The sequence below is a fragment of the Aquarana catesbeiana genome, linkage group LG01 (assembly GCF_042186555.1).
Source record: "Aquarana catesbeiana isolate 2022-GZ linkage group LG01, ASM4218655v1, whole genome shotgun sequence".
Lineage (NCBI taxonomy): Eukaryota > Metazoa > Chordata > Amphibia > Anura > Ranidae > Aquarana > Aquarana catesbeiana.
Window position 1 is genome coordinate 668,885,717 of NC_133324.1, and position 26,264 is coordinate 668,911,980.

Below are 26,264 nucleotides of genomic sequence, written 5' to 3' on the forward strand. Positions count from 1 at the left end.
GCAACTTAGGGAGAGTAGGAGGGAACACCACAGCTGTTGCTACTGAGGTGACTGAACCTCTGGGGCTCGGAACCCCTCTTTTTATTTGAAAATTCACACAGAAAACCCCCTAAACTGCCCAGATACAGTGGTCACCTGACCTACCAAGAGTAAAAAGGGCCAATGGGAAGTATTCCTGCAATTTTTAAAACTTGAGGGGATCCTTTCCAATTCTACACTACAATCCCCTTAAACGGCCCAGATACAGTGTCACCTGACCTTTCCAGAGGCCAAGGACCAATGGGAAGTCTTCCTGCAATTTTTTAGACTTAAGGAATACTAGAAACCCCGCTGCCGCAATCCCATGAGGCAAGGGGGGCTTAAAATTGTCCCCAATTTTGGCACAGGAAAACACACCAATACTTTTGATTGGAAAAATATTTGGCCGCAGCCTTTATTATTGGCTTTAATAAATAAATATTAAAAGTTAAACTTTAGAACACGTAAAACAGCTCAGCCACTACGGCTCAAGCTGTATACTCAAGTAAAGGGGAATCTCCCAAAAGAGAGGTGGTAAACACCTGTTACCCACACCCTATAACCGCGGCCTTTTCAATGCATGTGCTGAGACCAGCATTGAGAATGTCCAAACCTATCTCCGTCAAATGGACTCCATTCCTTCTATACAAACCTAGAATCCCAACCTCTAATTCAGTGTGCCTATAAGAAAATCCCCTGAGAGAACTTAAAAACTTCTGTATTGCCCAGTTAACCCTTTTTCTTACTTTTTCTAAGGGGCGTAAGAAATCTGAGTTTAACCATTACAACCTAGGGATAATTTCTGAAATAAATCAGAACTGTCCCTGTGGAGGAAAAATTAAATCTTAACAAATCGTCCCTGATTGTGAAAACTAAATCGAGGGTTTTAACCTTACCCAAATCCTCCAAAATTCAAGATTAAAATATCAGGAGCTGGCCACTTTAAATATAAAATACCTAACTCACTAAATAAGTCTGACCAAACCATTCCGTGCTTCCCATGCCACATTACTTTGAAATCTGTTTGGTTTAAACCCAAATTTTTAAAACATACTCTCTCCGCTCTCTTGCTGGCCCAATGTACGAATGAATGTCCGATAATCCAGACTATTTTCTGGGGACCTGAAAGTATTCAAATGAAAAAGTTAGGACGAACGTATAATAAGAAACTATTCGATTTATATCTACGTATTCTCTTGATCAAGCCTTCACTGAGACCTAGTCTAGCTGCTTCCGTGGCTGCCCCTATTCTAAAGGAATGTGATCTCAGACGTGCATCGTCCAAACCTAAAATATGCTTGCACTTTTTGAACGCCTGTAAAAATGTGAATTTGTCGTCACTATGTACGAAAAACTGCCCTTTAACCGCTGGCCTATGCTTAACGTAATCTTTTAACAATGCCACTGGGCAAAGCAGTGAATTGCTACAAACATTTAATACTAACCAAGATCCTTTACCAGTTTGATCCGTTTTTGACTATCTAATACAGATTTTAACTGAAGCCTCACCTACCAACACGTCTTCCCATTGTAGTCCCCCTTTTTTATGCTTAGCTGGAGTGACCAGCTCTGAGATTCTTAGAGCTGCAAAGAATGCAATAGAAAATAATTTTAATTTTAAGTAATGATACTTTAAAGTAACTCTGACCAACAGACTGTCTCTGCAGCCTTGCAAAGCCTACCCAGAACCTCTGTGGATATTGGCTTCCTAGAATCCTCAACCTTATTTGATTTTTTTATAGCATTTCAAGGCTTGCCTTGCCATGAAAAAAATGAAAAGACGGAATTCTGTTCAATTTAACAAGTAATGAAATGCAGCGCTAGGTTGTGCACAAAATGACCCTATATATAAATGAAATGTGTGAATAAAGTGCAAATGTGCAATTCAGTGCAATGAATGTGCAATACAATATACAGCCAAAAAAATGGAGCAATGCCAAACATGCAATTCTATGCGATTAATGTGCAATAAAGCAAACAACGAAATGCATACAAAGAAATGCACAGACGTGCTTAAAGTACAATATAAGTGCAAAAAAAAGGGCAAAAGCTGATATCAAAAAAGTTCATATGTAGCTGAAATCCAATGAAAGTGATTTCAAGTGCAATATGGAGTGTAGACCAAGTGCTTGACACCGTGATAACCATCACCTTATTAGGATAAATGCTTACCAGAAAGCCTTTGACCTCCCTTACTCAGGGGGGTCAAACAGCGCTTAGTAGGATCGAGTATCCACTCATGACATGCTCAGGCGTCCCTCTCCCAAAAGATCCGGGCACATCAGATGGTTGCCAGACAGCATCAACGGCAGGAAGTGATAATATACAAAGAGGAAAAAAAATGCAGAGTGTCTCTTAGGCGTTTTATTGATAAAAAAAAAAACTGCAATACTGCATACATAAAAAACTTCGCAAAAGTTCTCCAGTTCGAGTGAACACAGAAATGTTCCTTGCAAGAAAAAATCCATACAGGTCCATAGAATCAAATCGCGTATGCGCAGAACGTGTGTGCATAGCGACCCGAAACCCCTGATGACTTCACATATGACGAAACGATCACTAGGACGCTACACACACACACACACGTTCTGCGCATGCGCCATTTGATTCTATGGACCTGTATGAATTTTTTCTTGCAAGGAACATTTCTGTGTTCACTCGAACTGGAGAACTCTTTCCAAAGTTTTTTATGTATGCAGTATTGCAGTTTTTTTTATCAATGAAATGCCTTAAGAGACACTCTACACCAGTAATGGCAAACCTTGGCACCCCAGATGTTTTGGAACTACATTTCCCATGAACATTGTGGGAAATGTAGTTCCAAAACATCTGGGGTGCCAAGGTTCGCAATCACTGCTCTACACTATTTGGATTTTTTTCCCTCTCTGCATATTATCACTTTCTTCCGTTGATGCTGTATATTGTATTGCACATTTGCACTTTATTCGCACATTTCATTTATATATAGGGTCATTTTGTGCACAACCCAGCGCTGCACTTCATTACCTGAATGTTTTGTCTGGTGCCCAATATCTGGGTTATAGTGTTCAGCTGCAGGATCCATTTCCTTATTTAAATATCGCATACTTTTTCACCTACCAAGCGCAGATATTACTTTTACATTTATTTTTTTTTACGATTGTTCAATTTAAGAAAGAGACTCCTGAAAAAACTTTATTCACATGCGACCAGGAGAAGTTTTAACTGAGAAGTTAGTTCAAGAATAACAGCTAAACCAAGATAAAGCGCTTGCCAAGTCATTTGTTCTGCCGGGTATAAATTTTGCTTTAATCCAAATGTTCAGTCTCAAACATTTAAAAATTAAATGCCTCAGCAGAACAATGACTGGCGGAGACTTTGAGGATAAGCAGTTTAATGCATACATAACATCTTTACTGTCTGTACTAAAGAGGATTCACCTGTTTTTAAAATAAGTGCCCCGAAGATCAATTGCCACCAAAATAGGGAATAGTTCTATCAAAACACTGTTTTTTAAGTAGCCCTTGAGCTTCCACGCAGGATCCCAGGGCTCAGCGCACCAATGTGTTTTCCATATGGCCCCAAATCCCAGAGACCCGGCAGAATCCGTCCGAAGACAGAAATCCCCATCCGTGACAAAATCTCTTTGCCAATCCGCCCTGCCGTTGAAGTATTCCAGAAACCATAACCAAGCTATTAAATCCTCCAGTATGTCGTGTGATAATCTTACATGAGCTGATGGAGACTTGAGTCCAGCTATTACCATATACAGTGCCTTGCAAAAGTATTCACCCCCCTTGGCATTTTTTGTGTTTTGTTGCCTCACTGCCTGGAATAAACATGGATTGTTTGATGATTTGCATCATTTAATTTACAGTACATGCCCACAACTTTGAATATGTTTTTTTTTTTTATTGTGAAGCAAACAACAAATAGGACAAAATAACAGAAAAAGTCAATGTGCATAACTATTTACCCCCCTAAAGTCAATACTTTGTAGAGCCACGTTTTGCATCTATCACAGCTCCAAGTTTTGGATAAGTCTCTATGAGCTTGCCACATCTTACCACTGGGATTTTTGCCTATTACTCCTTGCAAAACTGCTCCAGCTACTTCAAGTTGGATGGTTTGCGCTTGTGACCAGCAATCTTTAAGTCTGACCACAGATTTTCTGTTGGATTGAGATCTGGGCTTTGTCTAGGCCATTCCAACACATTTACATGTTTCCCCTTAAACCACTCAAGTGTTGCTTTAGCAGTGTGTTTGGGGTCATTGTCCTGCTGGAAGGTGAACCTCCGTCCTAGCCTCAAATCACACACAAAGTGGTACAGGTTTTGTTCAAGAATATCCCTGTATTTGGCACCATCCATCTTTCCCTCAAGTCTGACCAGTTTCCCAGTCCTGACTGCTGAAAAACATCCCCACAGCATGATGCTGCCACCACCATGTTTCACTGTGGGGATAGTGTTCTTTGGGTAATGTGATGTGTTGGGTTTGCGCCAGACATAGCGTTTTCTTTGGCCAGAAAGTTAAATTTTAGTCTCATCAGACTAGAGCACCTTTCACCATGCTTTTTAGGAGTCTCCCATATACCTTTTCGCAAACTCAAAACGTGGCATTTTGTTTTTTGCTGAAAGTAATGGCTTTCTTCTGGCCGCTCTGCCTTAAAGCCCAACTCTGTGGAGCATACGGCTTATTGTCTTCCTATGTACAGATACTCCAGTCTCTGCTGTGGAACTCTGCAGCTCCCCCAGGGTTACCTTAGGTCTCTGTGCTGCCTCTCTGATTAATGCCCTCATTGCCCAGTCCGTGAGTTTTGGTGTGCGGCCGTCTCTTGGCAGGTTTGCTGTTGTGCCATGTTCTTTCCATTTGGTTATGATAGATTTGATGGTGCTCCTAGGGATCATCAAAGATTTGGATATTTTTTATAACCTAACCATGACTTGTACTTCTCAACAACATTGTTCCTTACTTGTTTGGATAGTTCCTTGGTCTTCATGGCAGTGTTTGGTTAGTGGTGCCTCTTGCTTAGGTGTTGCAGCCTCTGGGGCCTTGCACACAGGTGGACATCATTTCACTAATTATGTGACTTCTGAAGGTAATTGGTTGGACCAGAGCTTTTAATGAGCTTCATAACAAAGGGGGTGAATACATACGCACATGCCAATTATCGTTTTTTAATTTCTGAAAATAGTTTTATGTATATATTTTTCTAATTTTACTTCACCTTAGACTATTATGTTCTGATCCATCACATATAATTCAGATTAAAAAAACATTGAACTAAAGGCTGTAATGTAACAAAATAGGTAAAAAGCCAAGGGGGGTGAATACTTTTGCAAGGCACTGTAAAGCCTCCGGGAAAAAAATCCTCCCAACAGGCATTATATGGGAGGCAAATGCCAACTGACCCAGCAGTGGCTGAACCTCCTTTTAACCACTTGCTGCCCGCCTGCCGTCATATGACGGCGGGACGGTGCAGCTGTTGTTCTGGGCCGCCGTCATATGATGGCGCAGCCTTCCAGGCAGCCCAGGGGGCACGCGCGCGCTCACCGCATCGCTCGTGTCCTGGTGCACGTGCCTGGCGGCTGCGATGTCCGCCGGGCACCCGCGATTGCCCGGTAACCGAGCAGGACCGTGGATCTGTGTGTGTAAACACACAGATTCACGTCCTGTCAGATGGGAGGAGACCGATGGTGGTCTCCTCCCCTTGTGAATCCCCTCCCCCCACAGTTAGAATCACTCCCTAGCAACACATTAACCCCTACAGCGCCCCCTCCTGGTTAACCCCTTCATTGCCAGTCACATTTATATAGTAATCAATGCATTTTTGTAGCACGGATCGCTGTATAAATGTGAATGGTCCCAAAAATGTGTCAAAATTGTCCGATGTGTAAGCCGCAATATTGCAGTCACGATAAAAATCGCAGATCGCCGCCATTACTAGTAAAAAAAAAAAAAATAATAATAAAAATGCTATAAATCTATCCCCTTGTTTTGTAGACGCTATAACTTTTGCACAAACCAATAAATATATGCTTATTGCGATATTGTTTACCAAAAATATGTAGAAGAATACGTATCGGCCTAAAATGAGGAAAAAATTTGTTTTAAAAAAAAAAATTTGGATAAAAAAGTAAAAAAATATTGTGTTTTTTCAAACTTGTCACTCTTGTTTTGTTTATAGCACAAGAAATAAAAAACGCAGGGGTGATCAAATACCACCAAAAGAAAGCTCTATTAGTGGGGAAAAATTTCATTTGGGTACAGTGTAGTATGACCGCGCAATTGTTATTCAAAGTGCGACAGCGCTGAAAGCTGAAAATTGGCTTGGGCAGGAAGAGGGTGAAAATGCCCTGTATGGAAGTAGTTAAAGTAACCTTCTTTTTCCTAATTAACAAAATAATACAACCTGTAAGCCTGCTGATCTTTTTCCCTGGGCAACCTGAATTCCATATTTACCGTATCTATGGTGATTCCCAAAAAATCCAAAGAAACCGACGGAAAAACTGTTATTTCCTTTGCTAAAGGGACCCCAAATGCCTCGCAAACTGAAAAAGCAATAAATCCCTACAGGTATTTGCATGAGGAGGATCTAGGAAAAGAAAATCGTCCAAGTAATGGATCAGGGAATTCACACCCACCACCCTTGCAACTACTCATTCTAGGAAAGAGGCAAAGGATTCAAAATAAGAACAAGATAAAGAACAGCCCATTGGCATGCATTTGTCAAAATAACATTTTCCTTGAAAGAAGCCTAACTAATTAAATGACGCTGGGTCTATAGGCAGCAGCCTGAAAGCAGCCTTCACGTCTTTTTTCTAACACTATAGCTTCTAAACCATTTATTGATTTTAAATTGTAATGTATCTTGCACCCTGACCCGTTAAAACTTGGTAAAGAAAAAACAGAGAAAAACCCTTTAAACAGAAGATGTGCTGTCTGTGTGTCTGGGAATTCCTTGAGCCAAGGGGCCATTTCACCGGTGACTCCGCCTTTAGAAAAGGATTCCTTACCTGCCGACTGGTTTGAAGATGATATTTTCTTGAAACACTTGGAGATGAGGTGAGTACCTGCACAAAATGTGCACTCGTGCCTGTACTTACAGGAGTTAGGCCATCTACAGTGGTTTTCATTGAAATTAAAAGAGACCCCTTTTCTATAATTGGAGCGTGATGCTTGGTTTGGGGGAGCGGCTTGTCTGATAATTATTGGCCTTTGGGGAAGAAAAAGACTCAGCCATAGGCCAATATCCTTAGTTCCCCACTGTAATGACGGGTGTACCGCCATTTTTTACCTAAATGATTCATCATAAACAAACCAAGCCGTACCCCCAAAGTTTTTGTAAGCCTCCAAAATTATGTCCAAATGCTGAAAAAGACCCAGGCTTTTCTCCGGATGTTTTTTGCATAGCATGCTAGCGAATATAAAAAAGGATTGCAACCTTTTAAGAAAAGTTTTGTTAATTGGCCGTCTTCTATTGTCAGATTTATCTTCTCTTCCACCTGACCTCTGAAGAAACTTTTGACAAGGGGAGTAATGATAATAAGTCCAAAAATTCCCCTCGACAAATTTTCTTGATGCCGGCGGATAAATGAAACCTAGAGGATACAAGATACATGGCAACACTTCCTTCCTACAAGTTTCAGGAACATTTAGTGTTTTGTAAATGAATACTATCAGCTATAGAAGAAAGCTGAGAATTTGTCAGTCAGTTAGCATTAACTCCACTAGATGGCGCCTAAACCGTGGCCATTTTCCTCACTAGCAGATGATATTGCAGCCAAGGGAGCAGTATTATTCAACACGGAAGCAGGTAAAGAAACCTCTGAACTTTCTCTAACTGCATTCAATTCCCTAACAGTCCTGACTAGAACAGAGGAGCTTTTCCAATTCTACACTACAATCCCCTTAAACTGCCCAGAAACAGTGTCGTCTGACCTTTCCAGAGGCCAAGGACCAATGGGAAATCTTCCCGCAATTTTTTAACCTGAGGGAATACTAGAAACCCGCTGCCGCAATCCCATGAGGCAAGGGGAGCTTAAAACCGTTTCCCCCCCTTTTCCTTACATTCTGGATACACAAATCTGGTGGCATTACTGGGGATGCACAGCACGGCAGTCTGCTTGTTTATATTGGCAGACCACCGTTCTATCCCTGTGGGGAGCGATCGCGGGTGGCCGGTGGACATCGCATTTGCCGGGTCCACTGATTAGCTCCCCCTGTGGCCAATCAGCGTGTGACCGTGGCTCCGGCGGCGCACACAAGCCCCCCAGTGGCTATTGAACAAAATCATGTACAGGTACGTGATTTTGTGCAATAGAGCCGCCTTGCTCAGTATATGTATGGTAGGCGATCTTTAAGTGGTTAAGTAATACAGTTGTATTCTAGATTGATGAAATTTGGATGCAGTTAGTGTACTACATGTCATGCAGTACACTTTGCCAAGGGTGATACTTTTATTTATTAGAAATAGAAGGCAGCTAAGATGTACCTTCAATTGCAGTCTAAGTGTGTGATAAACATGAAAATGTATACAGTCATTTGATATTTCATATTCTCAAATAGCTTTCCTGAGACTTGTAAATCCCCATTTGGCTTTTCTATATTTTTAGTAAATAAAAACAAAACAGATAAGAATGTAGAGTGGAGATGAAAGGGTGAAAAATAGAGAAGGGCTATTATTTGGAATAGTAAGTAGCAGAACAATAGTTATGTCTGTTTCTTTTAAAAAGGTTTGTATTTTGCGGTGTGAGTAGTGGAAGCACATGTAAGTTCATTTTATCATTTTTACCACATGAACTACATAAAAGGTCCTCCAGGTTGGTATGTTGTTAACCCTCATAACTCAGTAGTTAAAGAAAACGTGGTCATAAAAACCACTAGAAATCACCACGTGGGTAAAATATCAAGCCTGTTAGGCATCAAACGGTCTGGCTAAAAAATGGCCCTGCAAATGCTAACTTTCTAAAAGTGTGAACATACCCAGGATATAAAGGTCTGGACAGAGAAAGAGGATAGTCCTGAAACTGGATACATGAGACACAGAGCCAGGTAGAGTAAAGCTGAAGTTTAGTTATTATTTTCTTTAGGCTATACATATCCCATATCCGACTAACTGCTCCATTACATGGAAGCCAGTCCAATGCTCCTAGTAATATAGATTTTTGTTTGATATCACCACGTTTAAGGTCTAGTAAATATATTAAAGTCAGTCCCTATGGCCATGTACATCCATGATCACAATTGGAATCAATTGATCTTCCTTTGGACAGATTTTTATTTTCACTATAGAAGAGCATTATGAGATATGCCATGTTTACCCCAGTAGCTACACTCCTGTAACTCCCTCCTGGCTTCAGCTATGTTGAGCAGTAGCTGCATCTGCTGTGAAAGGAATGCTCACGTTTCTAAAAAGAAAAGGAAAACTAGGTTACAGAAAAATCTTCTTGGCCAAATGAGACACTTATGCTGCTTGTTAGTGATTGTTATTGCCTACTACTTTACCCATGACATCCTCTGATTAATGGTATAAGTTGTACTTTGTGAATGTGCAAAGCTATATCTCAAGATCCCACATGTGTTAGAATGGGCTTAAAAGAGAGCCATCATGAGACAAATGGAAGCTGACACTTCTAAAATTGATTTGATGTTTTTTTTAAGTCTGCCATACTAATCCACTTACTTCCTGGTGGCCATGACCTAGAACACATTTGCAGCGTAGGACTTCTGACTTATTATATCTTTTTTTTTTTTTTTATTACGATTATTTTTATAGCAATGACTTTGTATGCAACAATATTGTACATTCACACCAGTCCCTGTCCTCAGGGGTTTACAATCTAAGGCCCTAATCTTACATGCATACATACACGCACACTAGAGCTGCACGTTTTTAATGTTAAGGATCAAGATCACGATTCTTTCCCCCTCTCGATCTTAAAGCATTTTCCCGATTCTATGCAGAGTTCTCAGCTGAAGCTGACAGCTGTAAAAAAAAAAAACAGGCAGTCTGCCAAGTTTTACAACATTCTTCAGCCACTAACTGCAAACATTGTAACATTTTGCTCTTTAAATCAAAGGAATGAACTTTAGTCTGTAAATGAGGGAAGTTTAATCACTTAAAGACTAAACCTTTTTCTGACACTTGTTGGTTTCAAGTTAAAATCATTATTTTTTGCTAGAACCCCCAAACATTATATATATATATATATATATATATATATATATATTTTTTAGCAGAGACCCTAGAGAATAAAATGGTGGTTGTTGCAATATTTTATGTCACGCGGTATTTGTGCAGCGGTCTTTCAAATGCAATTTTTTTGGAAAAAAGTACACTTTAATGAATTTTAAAAAAATGAAACAGTAAAATTAGCCCAATTTTTTTGTATAATGTGAAAGATGATGTTACTCTGCGAGAATCGTGATCTTTATTTAAAGCATTCCGAAGCGCAGAGTAGCTTCCGCCCAGTGCCCGTAGTATCTATTACTACGGCCGGGTGGTTTGATTGACACCTGAGTTAGATGTCACTTCCGGTTTTCTCTCTCCCATTGCGGCCGAGAGAGAAAACTGGAAGTATGAGGAGAGGACTGCTCCATTGCAGCTGCCAGTGCCCACTGAAGGAGACACAGCAGGAGAGGACACCACAGCAAGGTAAGTGCTGCTGTGCCGATCCGGACCTCCCACGGAGAAGAGAGGAGGGGGGTTTGATGGGACAGTAAGGCTGCATTTGATGGGACAGTGAGGCTGCATTTGATGGGGCACAGTGAGGCTGCATTTGATGGGGCACAGTGAGGCTGCATTTGAGGGGGCACAGTGAGGCTGCATTTGAGGGGGCACAGTGAGGCTGCATTTGAGGGGGCACAGTGAAGCTGCATTTGAGGGGGCACAGTGGCTGCATAAGATGGGCACAGTGGCTGCGTTTGATAGGGCACAGTGGCAGCAATTCATAGGGCACAGTGGCTGTGATGGTGTTTTTTTTTTTTTTAGAACTTGTTTTCACCCCCTCAAACATTTTGAGCACCAGCCGCCACTAGTAAGGAGGATAATGCATTGTGGCCCGTGACAGGTTACTCGCTCTTCAAAAGGTTGAGCTTCCCTGATATAAGATATAATTATATCCCTGTGCTACTCTGTTCCCTTTAAATATAATATAAGCTTTAGAGAAGCTGCTCTAACCCCGGTTTTATCACCAACTCAAAAAAACTTTATAAAAATATCAATAGTGTAGCGCTTCTCTTTTAAAATATAATACAGTCACAAAAAAACTTTAACCACTTCAGCCCCGGACCATTTGGCTGGCCAAAGACCAGAGGACTTTTTTCAATTTGGCACCGCACTGCTTTAACTGGTAATTGCGCGGTCATGCAATGTTGTACCCAAACAAAATTTGCGTCCTTTTTTTCCCACACATAGAGCTTTCTTTTGATGGTATTTGATTGCCTCTGCTATTTTTATTTTTTGCGATATAAATGGAAAAAGACTGAAAATATTTTCTACTTTTTGTTATAAGAAAAATCCAATAAACTCAATTTTAGTCATACATTTAGGCCAAAATGTATTCAGCCACATGTCTTTGGTAAAAAAAAAGTCAATAAGTGTATATTTATTTTTTTGCGCAAAAAGTTATAGCTTCTACAAACTAGGGTATATTTTCTGGAATTTATGCAGCTTTTCGTTTATGACTGCCTATCTAATTTCTTAAGGTGCTAAAATGGCAGGGCAAGTACAAAACCCCACCAAATGATCCCTTTTTGGAAAGTAGACAGGAAATTGCTAAAAGGCATGTTGAGCCCATTAAATATAAATAAAGAACTGCACTACGTGCATAAATAGTGAAAACATAAAATAAGTGAATCGTAAATGACAAAATTTGAAAAATTCAGAGAAGTCCTGCTGCTAAACACTAAAACCTCGATATAAGGCAAAGACCAAGTAAATAATAATCAGTGTAGCGCTGGACATAAAAAGCAAATAACACTGTGACAAGTGACTAAAAATGTTGTACACAATCCCTAGTACTACTAGATACCCATTGAGTGAGATATCTTCAGTGAAGAAAGAATATATATATAGTAAATATATCAGAATAAGCAGTGTGGTATTAAACTAATAATGCAATGCAAAAATATATAATATAATCGCACACAGATTACTCATCTAAGATTTATACCATCATAAGATAAATGGTGAAGATCCCCTAAGTAATGTTCCTTATTAATATGAGTCCATACCCAGAGTGATATATACAAAGGAAATTATTATGTGAAAAATTAAAAAATTATGAAAATAGAAATTCAAAAGTGTCCCAGATGACAAAGTGTTAATTCCAGAGACATCCAGAAAAAGCTTATTGTAGGGTTCGGGATTACTTGATCCACCTCTCGTGCAGCCCACCACCAGATGGTAAAATTGAAGGCTTACCAGAAAGCCTGCGACCGCCCTTACTCAGGGGGGTCAATACAGGCTTAGTAGTGGAAATATCCAAGGATGATGGACCCTCCGAACTCCCTCTCTCTTCGTCAGACAAGCAGCCCACAGCACCGGGGACCCCGATGTGGAAGTGAGTTCCCAGGGATTCCTTCAATGCCCCTCCTCAGCTACCAGTTCCAGCAATGTCACCTCTATACATCTCTCGACTCACATGTGATCGGTGTGATAAAATGCTTTCCCAATTTCCCAATGGCGCTGTTTATATCCGGCGAAATCGAAGTCCTGAAATGCTCGTAGCTTCCAGTTTCTTATGCCATAGAGATGCTTAGAGCCGTTCTGGTCTCTGATCAGCTCCATGGTCAGCTGACGGAACCACTGGCTGCATTCTCAGGTTCCCTGTTGGCACAGGAGAGCCAGAGAAAACATGGAAGTCAGTGGGGGGGGGACATTCCCTCCCACTGCTTGTAAAAACAGTCTAGAGGCTAATTAGCCACTAGGATTGCTTTTACTTGAAAGCCAACCGCTGAAAAGAATGATACCTAAACCCGCAGGCATCATTCTGGTATAACCACTCAAAGTCCAGTGTGTTGGGCTTACATGCACCGTTTTGTTTTTAACTGTGGTGGTGAAATCACCTCTTACAGCGCTGGAGTCACGGCTTTATGTATCGTGGGAGCAAACGCTGTTGCTGTCAAGATAAATAAATCCGCGCTGCAGCCGAATGGCGTACCTGCTAAGGATATGATGGTTAACGATAAAACAAAGTAACATTACAGTATAACAGTAAGACTTGCCATACCTGTAAAGCAAATACAAAGAAAAAAAATAGTAAAAAATAAAACATTTTTTAACGCAACCTGTGCCTAAAATATATATATACTGAAGCATGGGGGCATCCACCCCAAAAGTTAGGAGTAAATCACTCCACCCCTGCTGCCCCCCTGCTTCGGCATATATGCTCTTTTTTTAACTGTGGTGCTGAAATCACCTCAGCGCTGGAGTCACGGCTTTATGTGTTGTGGGAGCAAACGCTGTTGCTGTCAAGATACATAAATCCACGCTGCAGCTGAATGGCGTACCTTAAAACAAAAAAAATGGTTAACAAGAAAACACAGTAAAGTATAAAAAAATTACATACCTGAAAAGCAAACATGATAAAACATAATAACAATAAAACATTGCAGAATAGACTACAGTAAAAAAGAGCAGAAAAATAGAGAGAGAGAGAACAATATAACTATTTTTGTTTTTTTTATTATATTTTTTTTTGTTACACTTTTATTTGTAACTGTAACGGTTCGGTTCCAGGTTTGGGTCTCTCAAAATGCGTCTTGGGAGACCCTGTGAAAGTGTGCCTAGTCTGTGCAATGCTGTACCCTACGCTAAAACTCCACTAGTGTATGGTAGCGTTCAAAACATTCACCAATGCAAAGACCAGGATTGTCAGGACAGGAAGGACAAAAATAGCGGGCGTCACACCTATATCCGCGCTTTCTGCAGACACATTTTCTTTGGGGGGCTCGTTGGGCAGGGGTACTCGGGAGGACATAAGGAAAATGCCTCTCATGCTGCCGTCTTACTGCATTTGGATTGAGAGGGTGAGCTGGAGCACCGTCTGGAAACAGAAGGGCTCTAACTATCTCTTCCTGGAATTTAAGGAAGGATCCAGTCCGTCCTGAAGCTCTGTATAGCACATGAGCGTTCAGCAAAGCAAATTGAAATAAATAAACAGACTTTTTTATACCAGTGTCTGGCCTTACGGGCAACTAGGTACCAAGCCAACAACTGGTCGTTAAGGTCCACCCCTCCCATATTTTGGTTATATTCGTGGACACAGAGGGGTTTCTCCACAACACCAGTCGCCGTAGAAATTTGGACCGTCATGTCTGCATGAAGGGAGGTAAGAACGAAAACATTCTTATTATCCCTCTACTTCATAGTGAGCAAGTTATTACAATTGAAGCAGGCTTTCTCTCTCAGCCTAAGAAGGGAATCTACAGGCCACTGGGGAAAGCCCCGGCGATTAGATCGCACGGTACCACATGCTCCAATCTGAAGATCAAACAAGTGACTAAAAAGTGGCACGCTCGTGTAATAATTGTCCACATACAAATGGTACCCCTTTCCTGAATAAGGGTGACACCAAGTCCCACACAATCTTGCCAGTGCTCCCTATGTAGTCAGGGCAGTTTGTCGGCTCTATGCGACTATCTCTTCCCTCCTAAACCATAAAACTACATTTATAGCCCGTGGCCCTGTCATTGAGCTTATACATCTTGACCCCGTATCTGGCATGCTTGCTGGGAAGATTACTGTTTGAATGACAAACAGCCAGAAAATTTAATCAGGGACTCATCAACGCAGACAACTTGATGGGGAGTAAACAAGTCTGCAAAACGTTGGTTTAAGTGGTTTACAAGGGGCCGAATTTTGTAGAGCCGATTGTATCCAGGGTCTCTACGAGGACGACAGAGTTCATTGTCATTGAAGTGCATGAACCGCAAGATCTGCTTGTATCGTGCCCTGGCCATGGAAGCAGAGAACCCAGGCATATGGTAAATTGGGTCAGTGGACCAATATGACCGCAACGTACTCATTTTAACTATGCCCATGTCAAGGGATAGGCCCAGAAAGGTCTTGTATTCGGAAACCGTAATTGGTTTCCAATCTTTGGCAAGGGAGAACAGTGGATTAGCGGCGATGAATTGACAAGCATACAAATTACTTTGGTCCACAATAGATCTATAGAGATCTTCGGTGAAAAACAGGGAATAAAAATCAAGTGACGTAAAATCAACTGTTTCCACCTGAATTCCAGGTTGGCCAGTGAATGGGGGAAGTACGGGTGCTGCAGAAGTGGTGGGCTCCCAATTAGGATTGGCGAATTCTGCAGGAAGGACACTATGTGCACGACGGGCCTGTCTTTGTCTTCTTCTTGGTGGCAGCAGGACACTACTTGTGCTTGCCACCTCGTCAGCTTGAACTGCTCTTGGGACTCGCCACGTCACCAAGTGTTACTGCAGTGCTGGATGTACGACCAGGGTGTACTAGGCTGCTGGTGCTTGCCAGGTCACCAGAAGGAATGGCGGCGCTAGTACTTCTCTGCTCCATACGAGAGCCCTGCGGTTCTTGCACCTCAACAGCAGAGGAAGATCGGGGTACGTCTGACCTTGGCAGGGACCACAACTCTGTCGTCAGAGCTATCTGTCATGGAGCCACTGCTGTTTGCATGATCGTATTCTGAGCCTGAATCCGGCAGATGAGTGACTTCCTCTTCACTATCTGTCAAGCTCAGAAACGTGTAGGCCTCTTCACTACTGTACCTTCGATTTGCCATTTTGGGCTCTAAATTGACTGGTACAGTAGTGAGACTTACAGGTAAAAAAGCTCCTAGACTGTCAGCAAATGTAACAAATGCTACCAAAAAAACTGTTAGGGATCGCAGGGATCAGGCCTGACTCTGCGAATGTTGCAGTTATGTGTGTTTAGTGTTTTGTAAGTGAAAGTGATCGATTGATACTGCACTTGGGTGGGCTGGGCTGGGCGGAGGGGCATAACGCAGATGCTAGCAGGTATCTGGGCTGATCCCACTAACACTGCGTTTTTGGGAACACTAAACTGCTGGGGACACTAGTATAGATATGATCAGATTAGATAACGATCTGTTCAAATACTATACAACTAAGGGAGGTGTATGCTGCGTGTGTGGGTGTTAGCGGTACTGGCACTAACCTGACGCTGCCTGGGGCAAAGCAGACCCTATTTGACACTAAAACCTAACTTATATCACCCGTCGGGTGATCAGGGGGTTAAACCTTTATTGGGTAATAAACGGCGTGTATAAAAACAAACTAACCAGCTTCACCTGTAACACTTATACGGTGATCACTGGTGAAAGGGTTAACTAGGGGGTAATCAGGGGGTTAAAACCATTATTAGGTAGTATATGGGGGTACCTGACGCTATAAAAAGCTGACGGTGAACCTAAATACTTACCTAACACTTATAACAGTCACAAATGACACCAATCCAGTAATCAGTAAAAAAAAAAAACTGCTATTGGTGTCACTGTGACAGGGGGTGTATGTGTAGTTTTGGTGCACACTTGATCTCTTCTCTCCTCGGCACCGGAACGAAAAGACTGACATGGAGAGAGATGACATTACATCCTCTGCTTCTGTTTACATTACAGAAGCAGAGGAAGCATTCCATTCGTCAGGAGCGATCGCGAGGGGGTGGCCATGAATCTGTGGCATCCCCCTCGGCACCGATCGCTTTGTAACGAATCAGACCGCCGCTGGGAGGCAGGGACGTACAGGTAAGCCCTTATGCCTGCCCGTGCCATTCTGCCGACTTACATTGGCATGGGGCGGTCAGCAACTGGTTAACCGCTTCAGCCCCGGAAGATTTTACCCCCTTCCTGACCAGAGCGTTTTTTGCGATTCGGCACTGCGTTTCTTTAACTGACAATTGCGCGGTCGTGCGACGTGGCTCCCAAACAAAATTGACGTCCTTTTCTTCCCACAAATAGAGCTTTCTTTTGTTGGTATTTGATCGCCTCTGCGATTTTTATTTTTTGTGCTATAAACAATATAAGAGCGACAATTTTGAAAAAAACGCATTATTTTTTACATTTTGCTATAATAAATATCCCCCAAAAATATATAAAAAATTGATTGGTTTGCGCAAATGTTATAACGTTTACTAGTAATGGCAGCGATCAGCGATTTTTATTGTGACTGCGACGTTATGGCGGACACGTCGGATATTTTTGACACAATTGTCATTTATACAGCGATCAGTGCGATTAAAAATGCATTGATTACTGTGTAAATGACACTGGCAGTGAAGGGGTTAACCACTAGGGGGCGGGGAGGGGTTAAGTGTGTCCTAGGAGAATGATTTCTAACTGTCAGGGGGATGGGCTGGTGTGTGATGTCACTGATCTCTGCTCCCGATGACAGGGAGCAGAGATCGATTGACACTTGTCACTAGGCAGAACGGGGAGATGCTGTTTACATCAGCATCTCCCCGTTCGTCCTCTCCTTGAGGCAATCATGGGTATCCCCGCAGCGATTGAGTCCGTGGGACCCGCGACCCGACTTACGGAGCTCCCGGCCGGCGCACACGCAATGGCACGGAGGGGAATTCAATTGGACGTACAGGTACGCCCATTTGCCCAGCCGTGCCATTCTGCCGACGTACATCGGCGTGCGCCGGTCGGGAACCGGTTAAAGGAAAAAACTTTAGAGGATAGAATTAGAAATAGAATTGAAAAAGGTAACATTAATAAGTCGCCGGGACCAGATGGGACCAGACCACCCGAGGGTCCCTAAGGAACTCAGTCAAGTGATTGCCAGACCATTGTTCCTCAGAACAGTCTACTGACTAGAATGATTGGAGAAAAGCCAATGTAGCGCCATTATTTAAAAAAGGGCCAAGCAGTGGCGAAAGTATAGAGGTCGCCATGGCGACCGGGCCCCCTGTATACCTTGATAGGAGGAGCGACAAGGTCGGCTGAGACCAATCCTCAGCCGAACTGTAATCGGCACTGCAGGGAGCTGGTCACACTGATTTGACCTAAAGTGAAAGCGCAGTGTGTGCTGTGCTCTTTGTCTCCCCCTACAATGCAGTACCCGTCAGGAAGAGGTAAGGTAAAGCACTGCCCTTTTTTAAAAGGCTATCTGTATGTATGTGTGTTTATATGTGTGTGTGTGTTTGTGCATGTGTGTGCATGTACATCTATGTAGGTGTATGTGTATATATGTGTGTATATATACAGTATATGTGTGTGTTTACATGTATGTATGCACATTTTATGTATGTGTGTTTAATCCTGACCCCCTATATGTGTACAATCGGAAATTATTTTTTTTTTCTTGCTTGTTCATAGTACCAGCAAAAAAATGCTGTCCCTTTGAAAAGCAGTTCATGCTCAGATCTCTTTTCATTGGTGTTTGACAGCTGGTAAAGAGGGAATATGTTGGCTCCTGACTGCCTGTTTTAACCCCTAAATGCATCATCACTATGCTGCAACTGCATGCAATGCACACAGTTGCGGGGTGGTTGCAGTGCAGCCCCATTCACCTAGGGGTATACTTCAATGGTGCCCAGACTGGAAAAAGATTGAGAAAAACTGGAATAGAGGAACCCATCTCTCCATTTTCCTCCTGCAGCCACTGAATGCCTGGGGGAGGGAGAGGAGGAGAAGCAGGGGGAAATGGAGAAATCAGTTCCTTTTATATGCAGCCACCCACTTGCAGCCAGGCCCTGTTGTTCCACCACCGGGCTCGGAGGAAAGGGCCCTGTCCGGGAGTCAAGGGGGCCCTTTGTGGTTTCTTGCATTGGGGCCCTGAAGGTTCTAGTTACGCCACTGGGGACAAGATATATCCCTGGGAGCTACAGACCAGTTAGCCTAACATCAATAGTTTGCAAGCTCTTGGAGGGGATGATAAGGGACTATATACAAGATTTTAGTAATAAAAACTTTATTATTAGTAGTAATCAGCATGGATTCATGAAAAATCGTTCTTGCCAAACCAATCTATTAACCTTCTATGAGGAGGTGAGTTGCCATCTAGATAAAGGAAGGCCCGTAGACGTGGTGTATCTGGATTTTGCAAAGGCATTCCATACAGTTCCCCATAAACGTTTACTGTACAAACTAAGGTCTGATGGCATGGACCAACGGGCGAGTACATGGATTGAAAACTGGCTACGGGGATGAGTCCAAAGGGTGGTAATAAATGGGCAGTACTTGGAATGGTCTGGTGTGGAAAGCGGGGTCCCCCAGGGTTCTGTCCTGGGACTAATACTATTTTTAATTTATTCATAAACGACCTGGAGGATGGGGTAAACAGTTCAATCTCTGTATTTGCGGATCATATTAAGCTAAGCAGGGCTATAACTTCTACGCAGGATGTGGAAACCTTGCAAGAAGATCTAAACAAATTAACCGGTTCCCGACCAGCGCACGCCGATATACGTCGGCAGAATGGCACGGCTGGGCAAATGGGTGTACCCGTACGTCCCTTTGAATTTGCCATTGCGTGCGTGCTGCCCAGGAGCTCCATGAGTCGGGTCGCGGGTCCTGCGGACTCGATCGCCGTGGGGTTACCCGCGATTGCCTCATTGTGAGGACAAACGGGGAGATGCTAAAGTAAACAAGCATCTCCCCATTCTGCCTAGTGATAGTGTCACTGATCTCTGCTCCCTGTGATTGGGCCACACCCCCCCACAGTTAGTAACACATCCCTAGGACATACTTAACCCCTCCCTAGCCCCCTAGTGGTTAACCCCTTCATGTCCAGTGTCATTTACACAGTAATCAGTGCATTTGTATAGCACTGATTGCTGTATAAATGACAATGGTCCTAAAAATGTGTCAAAAACGTCCGATGTGTCCGCCATAATGTCGCACTCATGATAAAAATCGCTGATCGCCGCCATTACTAGTAAAAAAAACAATTAATAATAAAAATGCCATAAAACTATCCCCTATTTTGTAAACGCTATAACTTTTGCGCAAACCAATCAATAAACGCTTATTGCTATTTTTTTTACCAAAAATATGTAGAAGAATACGTATCGGCCTAAACTGAGAAAAAAAATTTTTTTTTAATATTTTTTGGGGATATATATTATAGCAAAAAGTTTTAAAAAAATGCGTTTTTTTCAAAATTGTCGCTACTTTTTTGTTTATAGCGCAAAAAATAAAAAACGCAGAGGTGATCAAATACCACCAAAAGAAAGCTCTATTTGTGGGGAAAAAAGGACGTCAATTTTATTTGGGAGCCACGTCGCACGACCGCACAATTGTCAGTTAAACCGTCGCAGTGCCAAATCGCAAAAAACGCACTGGTCAGGAAGGGGGTAAATTCTTCCGAGACTGAAGTAGTTAATGGGGTGGGCAACTACATGGCAAATTAGGTTTAATGTTGAAATATGTAAAATAGTGCATTTGGGTGCCAAAAATATGAACGCAATCTACTCGCTAGGGGGAGAACCTCTGGGGGAATCTAGGATGGAAAAGGATCTGGCGGTCCTAGTAGATGATAGGCTCAGAAATGGCATGCAATGCCAAGCTGCTGCAAGCAAAACCAACAGAATATTGGCATGCATTAAAAAGGGGATTAACTCCAGAGATAAAATGATAATTCTCCCACTCTACAAGACTCTGGTCTGGCCGCACCTGGAGTATGCAGTACAGTTATGGGCACCGATCCTCAGGAGGGATGTGCTGGAACTGTAGAGGGTCCAGAGAAGGGCAACAAAGCTAGTAAAAGGGACTGGAGGATCTCAGCTATGGGGAAAGACTGCAAGCACTGAACGTATTCTCTCTGGAGAAGAGACGCTTGAGAGGGGATATGATTTCAATGTACAAATACCATACTGGTGACCCCACAATAGGGATAAAACTTTTCTGCGCAGGAGAATTTAAAAAGACGCGCCCATTCACTAAAATTAGGAGAAAAGCTTTATAACCTTAAACTGCGTAGAGGGTTCTTTACTGTTAAAGCGGTAAGAATGTGGAGTTGTCTTCCACAAACGGTGGTTTCAGCAGGGAGCATTGATAATTTCAAAAAACTATTAGATAGGCACCTAAACAACCACAGCATACAGGGATATACAATGTAATATTAACATAAAAACACACACACACAGGTTGGACTTGATGTACTTGTGTTTTTTTCAACCTCACAAACTGTAAAATCAATCAAACACATTAATGCATATCATCACTGTGCAAAAACGTACTCATATGCGCAATCAATTATAACATCCATATACTTATTTTGTACCCTAAACATAACCAGAATGTAGTTTTCCTATAAGCCCTTAATTAAAAAAATGTCAATAAATATAACGTCCTTATGCACATTGGACTTTATATTTATTGACATTTATTTTTTGTTATAATTGAGCATGCATATGAGTAAGAGTTTTTACACAGTGATGATATTAATATGTTTGATTTAAAGTATTTTTTTGCTTTTGTGATTGTATTATTTTTTAAGGGAGAAGCTCCACACAATTGATATTTTTATAAAACATTATATTAACATTATTTGATTTTAAGTTTATAAACCCATTGTTATACTCTGTTATGGACTGTTGACTTTTTAAACATTTAAGCCAGTACTGTCTCTCTTCGATAGGACTATGTTTATCCAGATGCAAGAGACCGTCAGTTCCTGAATTTCTTCTACAAAAGAGCCAAGAAGCAGCACTTTGATGTAGACAAATACAATTGGCTGAGAAATGAACTGGCAGAGGTATTGACTTTAACTATTGCATTAAGTAGAAGCATAGGGTAAAAATGAAAGACCCTGGAAACAATCTAGATACATTGATTACCCTCAATTTTCAGCTTAGCTTAACACTCCTGTTTATGTTAATGGCATTAGGAGGGGGGACAGCACTAGCAGATGCTCTCAGCTCTGCCTTTCTCAGGTTTTTTCAGTGGATGTTATAAGAACATTTTGCCAGCGATCATCTGACTGCACTTATACAATCATAATCATCATCCAGCTTATCTGGATCAGGCAACTGTCATCAAACATACTGTAGGTATATAGCAATCACTGCATGATCACAATAATGTGGTTCTACATTTACTTAAAATATACAATAAAATGACAGATGTAAATTAAGTGGATTTTGTTTGTTTTGACAAAAACATTTTTATTCATTTTTAGCAAAGGTCTCCAAGCAGAGTCCCAAATGTCATGTTGAATTTGCCTTATTACAAAGAACTAGGGCTGCAACTAACGATTATTTTCATAATCCATTAGTTGGCCTATTATTGTTTCGATTAATCAGTTAATAACCTTAAAAAAAAAGTGTGGTGTATAATTTAGTTAATATGTAAAGTTTAAAAAAAGGCAATTTATTCTTAAATATCTCTATATGCAGTGGTAAAGTGTGTGGCCAGCATAAGGCTCGGTACACACCTATGCAGGTTGCATTTGATCTGTTTCTGCAGTGCTTTTTGCTGTGCCTTTGATTTTTGCGCACATGATTTTGCTGAGATTTGCATTATTTTTTTTTTTTGCCTTTTTTTTGGCCAATTTGTTGTTGGGCAGATTAAAAAACACAAATTGCTGCAATAAACGCATTACATGCTTTTCTGCAGCTTCTCCATTGAAGTATATTGAACCAAAAAAGCACAGTTTTGCATAAAAAAAAAGTCCCTGACCCTTTCCAAATACGCAGTGGCTGAAAAAACATAATGTGAATGTGTCCCATAGGAAACCATGTACATTAACTGCAGTGCGTTTCTGCAAAAAGCACCAAAATGCACATAGATGTGAACCAGGTCTAAGACAGTAACATAATGGGGTTAAAAAAACTAAAATTAGCCCTTTATAGTACAAAAATAAAAAGCAGATAATCACTACTGTAAGGGGTTCATTTTTTTTACTGTAGAACTGTGAAAGTAATATTTACAGTAGCGATTTGCTCTTTTTGTACTATAAAGAGCTTATTTTAGTTTTTTTTAACCCCATTATGTTACTGGCCAATTAATCGAATATGAAAATAGTAATCGATTAATTTCATAATCGATTAGTTGTCGATTAATCGATTAGTTGTTTCAGCCCTACAAAGAACCATTTTTTTCTGGGCACTCCACAACTGAACAAGCATTTTCTGATACTAGTGTAAGACCAATTACAAGAAGCTGGCTGTCTACCTAATTTTGTAAGAACAGTAGATTGTTAGTTGTAAGCAATGCCATGTATGTAAATATAAATAGTAGCAGATGGACCACCTGTGACACACTACAATATATAACAATTCCTACTGGCCACAGAATGATAAACACTGGCTATAAAGTTTAGCATATCACTGCCCTTTCTTAAAGGATAAGTTCACTTTAAAAATAAATGCATAAATGCACATTTTTTTGCAGATAAAAAAAGTGCTTTGATTTGTTTATTAATTATGAAAAGTCTCTGCTGATCACTGGTGCCATGCAGATGTGTGTGTCCGTACATCCCGTATGGACAAGCAAATACACTGACAGAAAGAATTGATGAACTAACACAACGCTCAGCAGCACCGTGGTAGTTCATTGTGAGCTACAAGCTGACAACCACATGTCGGGGCTTGTAGTTTATTCACACAGCTGTGTGAATGAATGACACGGTCGTGTGAGCGAAGCCCTGCACGACTGTACTGATTTCAAATACTGACAGCTAGTACAGAAACCCTCTCCCCATACTACTGTCACAGTGCAGGGATCGGGCAGGGGCTGCAGCATTGGGAATATGTTACATGTTTCACCCTAAAAACGCATGGAACATATAACATGTTCCCAAAGGTGAACGTATCCCTTAAAATGTCAGTTGTGGCGACATGTAGGATGTACTATTAGTGTAACATGGAGAAACATGTTTGATCTGGGCAAGACCACCAACTCTGACAAAAGCCTCGGCAGGTACATTTTTCCAGTATATAATCTGATGAATTAACGTGTGACATGAATTATCCTTTGACGGGATACATCTTAGCCATCATAAACATGCTTCATGCCCCGTTCACACTTGGGTGATAAGAATCGAGGACAACTCTGCTTGCAAATGCAAATAATGAAAAAATGCGTGACATGCTCTTGGGTGCCATTCATCCTGAATGGCACCCCAAGCGTGGTGCGATTTTGCTACAATTGTCGCACAACACAAATCGCTTGTAAAATAGCACCTGGCTCAGGGCCACAATTTGGTTCTTGAACTTCTTATGGGTGACAAACACGCATAGGGAAGCCAATTTAGGTGCAGTGTGAATGGGGCCATACTGTCAGGATTTCACCTCTCTGTATCCCATATCTGTACATCTGCTGAAATTTTTATATACATTTTTTTTCTCCTTCCAAGACTGAAGAAAGTTTGAGACGCCTGCGGAATCCTCTAAAACTCAAGCTTCCAATTGAGCAACTACAAGAGAGAGAATAACGTGGAATTTTTTATATTCAGTTTAGAAATGTTTTTTGTGTTTTAAATAATTTTGTAAATTAAACTGAACCTTATGACCACTACTTTAAGAGACTACAATAAACGATTAATAAAAGGTGGTCCAATTTTATTTGTGCAGTCTCTATCTTTAAACGTATACTATTTATCTTAGGCTCACAAAGTTATTTAATAAAGGAATGTGTGAGGCTATTTTTTGGATTCATATGATGAGACATACTGTGAGTGTGACTACCTACCTTTTACTCAAAGAATAGATAGAAGCAGCAGCAGGCAGACAGAACTAGATAATCCAAAGGGTAAACGACAGCTCTAAACAATTAGACACAGGTATTTCCAGTGAAGGGTACTGTTAATGCTGCAGCATACAAAGACATTTTAAACAATTATGCACTTCCAACCTTGATTCTATTAGCTCCTCTTTTAAAACACAGCATGTCCCACAGGGCTAGAGAATTTCCCGTTCAACTCCGTAATGTAGTTATCAGTTCAGTCACTCTTATGCTGTGAATGTCAAATTTAAAAAAAAAAAATACTGGCATGAATACATTTCATGTTTATTTTTCCTAAAATGGAACCTAAAGTTTGTGCAGAATATTTCCATATTGGATGGGATTGGTCAGGATTTGATCATCTGCATGGTTTAACTACTGTCTATACCTTACCTAAAAAAATATGATCTAGGAATCAGAGAATACAATTGGTGCTTTTGTGTTGCATGGTAGATCTCACTGCTGAAATGGAAACCAGGGAGTGAGCTGTTTGTGCTGAAGTATAGATCTCACTGGTGGCATGGATCCTGGGGAGTGAGCTGTTTGTGCTGAACTATAGATCTCACTGTTGGCATGGATCCTGGGGTGTGAGCTGTGTGTGCTGAAGTATGGATCTCACTGGTGGCATTGATACCGGGGAGTGAGCTGTTTGTGCTGAAGTATAGCTCTCACTGGTGGCATGGATACCGGGGAGTGAGCTGTGTGCGCTGAAGTATACAGTGCCTTGAAAAGGTATTTGTACCCCTTGAAATTTTCCACATTTTGTCCTGTTATAACCAAAAACGTAAATGTATTTTATTGGGATTTTATGTGATCTGTAATATCTCAAAAGTGTTGCATGCATTTGTATTCAGCCCCCCTGAGTCAATATATTGTAGAACCACCTTTCACTGCAATTACAGCTGCAAGTCTTTTTGGGGATGTCTCTACCAGCTTTGCACATCTAGAGAGTGAAATGTTTGCCCATTCTTCTTTGCAAAATAGCTCAGGCTCTGTTAGATTGGATGGTGAACAGCAATTTTCAAGTCTTGCCATCGATTCTCAATTGGACTTTGACTGGGCCATTTTGGACATAAAAATGCTTTGATCTAAACCATTCCATTGTAGCTCTGGCTTTATGTTTAGGGTTGTTGTCCTGCTGGAAGGTGAACCTCCGCCCAAGTCTCAAGTCTTTTGCAGACCCTAACAAGTTTTCGTCTAAGATTGCCCTGTATTTGGCTCCATCCATCTTCCCATCAACTCTGACCAGCTTTCTTGTCCATGCTGAAGAAAAGCATTCCACCAACATGATGCGGACACCACCACAGTGGGGCAGGGGCGGATCCAGAGTCTAATCTCAGGAGGGGCACTGCCAAAATATTTGCAGGCAATTTGTAGGACAATGGCTGGTTTTGGCGCTTCAATCATCACGGCACCATGGTTAATATGGTGTCAGGATGATTGAAGCGCATTATTTCTATTACTACGTTGTAATATAAAATTAAATAGTTCAACTCACCATAATGCAGAATCAGTGGGAGCCCTGAGCGTGTCACTTGCTACGTCGCCTGTTAGATGCAGCTTGTCACTTGCCACAGTTGCCTGTCG

The 26,264-nt window shown here is 41.4% G+C and overlaps 1 protein-coding gene across 1 annotated transcript in view; it reads left to right on the forward strand.

The window, feature by feature from the left end:
• MCUB (mitochondrial calcium uniporter dominant negative subunit beta) overlaps nt 1–24,502 on the forward strand; it is a gene marked incomplete in the record, with an annotated part of 172,853 nt that extends 148,351 nt beyond the window's left edge. The window contains 2 exon segments of the mRNA XM_073602272.1: nt 21,592–21,708; nt 24,310–24,502. Coding sequence (XP_073458373.1) covers nt 21,592–21,708; nt 24,310–24,387 — 195 coding nt within the window.
• Between the last annotated feature and the right edge of the window lie 1,762 nt (nt 24,503–26,264).